This window comes from Notothenia coriiceps, unplaced genomic scaffold (genome assembly GCF_000735185.1).
Source record: "Notothenia coriiceps isolate Sejong01 unplaced genomic scaffold, NC01 NC01_scaffold00012248, whole genome shotgun sequence".
NCBI classification, from domain to species: Eukaryota; Metazoa; Chordata; class Actinopteri; order Perciformes; family Nototheniidae; genus Notothenia; species Notothenia coriiceps.
In genome coordinates this window covers 1-4,200 of record NW_011344949.1, presented here as the reverse complement: position 1 = coordinate 4,200, position 4,200 = coordinate 1, and the positions used below count along the sequence as shown (strand labels likewise).

At 38.6% G+C, this 4,200-nt stretch overlaps 1 protein-coding gene across 1 annotated transcript; it reads right to left on the bottom strand.

Moving 5' to 3' along the window:
• Nucleotides 1-1,441: 1,441 nt before the first annotated feature.
• Nucleotides 1,442-3,703, bottom strand: LOC104947287 (sodium/hydrogen exchanger 8-like). The gene is made up of 4 exons (XM_010773265.1): nt 3,580-3,703; nt 2,937-3,038; nt 2,686-2,720; nt 1,442-1,618 (listed from the first exon to the last, which is right to left on the bottom strand). The coding sequence occupies exons 1-4, from the start codon at nt 3,652-3,654 to the stop codon at nt 1,471-1,473; spliced, it is 360 nt and encodes a 119-aa protein (XP_010771567.1). The 5' UTR covers nt 3,655-3,703; the 3' UTR covers nt 1,442-1,470.
• Between the last annotated feature and the right edge of the window lie 497 nt (nt 3,704-4,200).

The following is a 4,200-nucleotide window of genomic DNA, read 5'->3' as shown; positions in this document are numbered from 1 at the left end:
AGTTTGTTGATACCTACAAATATCTTGGCTTTTGGTTGGACAGTAATCTGAACTTCAAACACCATATCGAAGTTCTAACAAAGAAATTGAAACTCACTCTTGGATCCCTTTACAGACTTAAAATGTTGTTTTTCAACTTCATCCCGTAAAAGGTTGGTCTCTGGCTTATTCCTGTCCCAGCTGGACTATGGTGATACCATTTATAGATTTGCCTGTCCCACTGTTTTTGGCCAAACTTGACCCACTCTACCATGCTGCACTGCGTTATATCAAATGCACCGTATAGGACTCATCATTGCACACTGTATAGCCTAACTGGAAGGTCCTCACTTACTATGCGTAGGATGCAGCATTGGTTTTTATTAATGTATAAAGCCATTTTAGGTAAGCTTCCACTGTATGTGCCAGATTTGCTCCAGTTTGCGACTCTTACAACCTCAGATCCAGTGCCTGGATACGGTTCCAGGTACCTGCTGTGCGGACTGAGGCTGGAAAAGGAGTCTTTTTTATTATGGTCCTTGGTCTTGGAATGACCTTCAATCAAACCTCAAACTGAGGGCACTTGTCTCAATAGCATGCTTTAAATTTAAGTTGTCTGAAGTCCTTACCACCAGCTGCTCTTGCAGTAATAAGTAGTGTACCTTTCTTACTGTCCTAATGTGCACAATGTAGTGACTGCTTTTCGTCTTTTGTTTTCTTAGTTATGTTCTCTGTATTTTATATGTTTGTGTTATGTGTAACGTTGCTGCCTTCTTGGCCAGGTCAGCATTGAAAATGAGATTTTATCTCAATGCTTTTTTATCTGGTTAAATAAAACATTTCTTTCCCTCATTACTGGAGGTTTCAGGTATTACACCGATACTGTGAAAGCATTCCAACAACAATCCTCATCTGTGAAGATTAGTCGGATAACTGTGTGAGTCCCAGATTTTGGACTTCACATTCAGCACATTTTGACACACTGGTACCCACATTCTCTGCATTTGTAAACTATGGGGATAAAATAGGTCACTGGTTCTTTTCTCATCTCAAGTCCTGTCAGGGCCAATCAGCATTAAGCAGGTGGGGTTAAAAGGTTGGATTATGCCTCACTGCACCTCAGCTGACAGAAGAACAGGTGTGTCAATGTTTGCGAGGGTGGTTCCTGCATCAAAGCAGATAATCGCACCTTGAGGTTAATATACAGTCTTAATAGTAGTGGCGTGGTGATGAAATAAAGATTACAAATATAAAAAAAATCTTGAAGACCATCGCCATATTTCTTCATGCTGCTTTTTATGGATTTCTTTCAACTCCAAATACTTTGAAAGGGACTGCATAGGGAACTTTAGGTACAATTTAGGTTTTTTAAAATAATATATTTGTCTCGTTAGTTGCTGATAGTAAAAAGCCGTGTAAATATCATGCATGGGCAAATTTGAGGTTTTACCCCTTAGAACAAACAAACACTGAGGAAGGAGAAAGAGACTCTTACTTCGTGAGGACAATGGAGACGGCGTCATTGAGGATGCTCTCTCCAAACACCAGCATTTGGAGGACCGGGTCAACATCCAGGGCGTTAAAGATGGCGATGGTCGCCACGGGGTCCACAGCTGAGATCAGTGAGCCGAAGGCAAAGCTACAGCAAGAGAGTGGAAGTGTGTTATAGAGGAGCAATAAGACATGCACATAAAAATTAAGAAACAAACACACATGGGCAACAAAGGGACAAAATCTGTAAGTGCACGAGGTCAGAAGGATGCAGACAGGATATGCATCACAAACAAGGAAGCACATGTTTTTACTCAGCGAGGTCAGACCTACAATTTGTTAATTTTACAATTGCAATAATGTTGGAGAATACTTCAATCCTGTCTCAGAATATTAGGTCTTTGTACAAGGGTGGAAGTCTCATGTAATCTTTACACTGTCTGTTATAGCGGTCTTTGTAAAATGGCAACAACAACATGTTATTATAAATACTCCTTTCTTTTATTTAATTGTTATTTTTTATTCATTTATCTGCAAAAAATAAACAAACTAAATTAGACTTTATGTCAAGCACACAATTTGGATTAAATTACTGTTAAATGCCAGAAAATGAACAAAATCTGAGTGGGCAAAAATAAGTGTAGATGCAGTGTTGAGACAAAAAATCCCCTCCAAATAAAGAGGAATAAAACCAGAAATAATTTACATTTTGGGACTTCCCCTTTCCAAAATCCAATCAGTTATTTTTTGGCTCATGTTCTGGGTCCCCTACAAATGTCATTCAAATGGGTTAAGCAGTTTTCATGCTTACAAACACAAACAGAGAGACAAATGGGACTGGAAACCTCCTAGAGGAAATGAAAATGGAAAAGCCCTGCTTGAACCCAAGACACAAAGTTACACACTGACTATGTATCGATGAAGATACACACATGCGATCATTGAACAAATCCAACATAAACACATGGGAGGGGCGTGGCACACTGCTTGTGTGTTACAGTCATATCTGGCAGCTGGATTATCCAGCTGCCTGGAACTGAACAAGTCTGTGGGTGTTGCTGTTGTGAAATACCTATATCCAATTTCCTTTGAAGTCATTTGTACAAAAAGATGTTCTAATGTTAAAAGCCTGGCAGTACAAAAGTTGAATCCATAGAGACTTTATAATTATTGTTATAAAAGGAATGCAAGTTGAAAGGGAACACTAACACTCACCTATCAGTCATTGACATCTTATAGATCACACCAGCCTGAGAAAATCACAGACACACATTTCAGAGTGGCAACAAAGAGCTCTGGTATGTTAACACATAGAGCAAGAAACATTCTGAACAATGTAAAGATGCTAGGAGCTATTTGCACCTTCACACCCTATTAACAACACACATTTTATTTAGCGTCAAAAGGTTCAAACTCTTTCTCTGAACAGGCCCCGAGTTGTTGACTGATACAAACACAATCCTCACCTGCCCAAGGAAATAGATCCCTCCTCCGACGATGAAAGCAGAGATGGCCGTGCCGAGCACAGCAAAGAGAGTGATGGAGCCAATGTTCTGGAAGAAGTTACCCTGAACATACATGGACACAAAGCTCAAGTATTCATAGGCTTCAGTAGCATGACACTTACATAACATGGTGTATAACATGTGGCAAGCAGTCAAATGAAAAGTAGGGCAGAGTACATGTACAGAGAAAAAAACACAATTTCATTTTTGAATAATGTAACAGAATGTATCTATAAATAATCAAATGGTAGGAGCCACCTTTTTGCATTTGCCAATGAGTTTCAAACCTCAGATATGATTATATATGACAATTGTGACAGAGCATATCTGAAAGAGAGCAGTTTCATAGCATAGCCATTGCTGCAACAATCATAAGCACTTTAAACGTTTGAGTGTGTTAATATTTCTTAAGTGAGTTATTGGTTGCTATGATTCTTTCTCTACATATTTGTATATCATTCACTTTTGTAATTGTTAGCCAATTGATCTTGCATAGGAAATAAATACCAATGTTATGTCACATGTACACTGCTTTGCACTGTTAAGTACATCACATGCATAACGTGTCATTCCTTCTTTTATATCTTGACACTATAAATAATACCTTATGTAAAGAGTATCCCGATTCAAAGATGATGGGCGGAAGGAGCAGAAGGAAGAACATGTTTGGTCGGAACATTTCCTCTTCCTTAAAAAATAAAATAGAGACAAAGTTACATACAATAGCAGTCAAGGTCAGGTCAGGTGACAGACCAGTGATTCTAACCTTGGCTTGTCAAATAGTAACAAGGGAAATTGCCAAGTACAGCTAGCTGAGAGCTGCCTGTAGCAAAAACATTCAATAATCATTTCAGATGAAATACATTTCAAAGTGCTGTGTACAGTGAACATTTAAATTAAACAATTTACTTATTTATAAAAGGATTTGTTAGCATTTTTTATTCATCCTTAAATGAGCCTACAATTCTAAAGCAAATAGGTACTGTTTTATACAAAGAAATTGTGTGTGTGTGTGTGTGTGTGTGTGTGTGTGTGTGTGTGTGTGTGTGTGTGTGTGTGTGTGTGTGTGTGTGTGTGTGAATAATAAATCATGTGCTTGTGGTTATTATGCAACCCTCTACAAATATGTCCTACTATCCACAACAAATATGGTGGTTGACTTCAGAATGACAAACAAACACGTCCTGTGCTCTTCACAGGAGATGCCTGTCTGCCAGCCCATTCA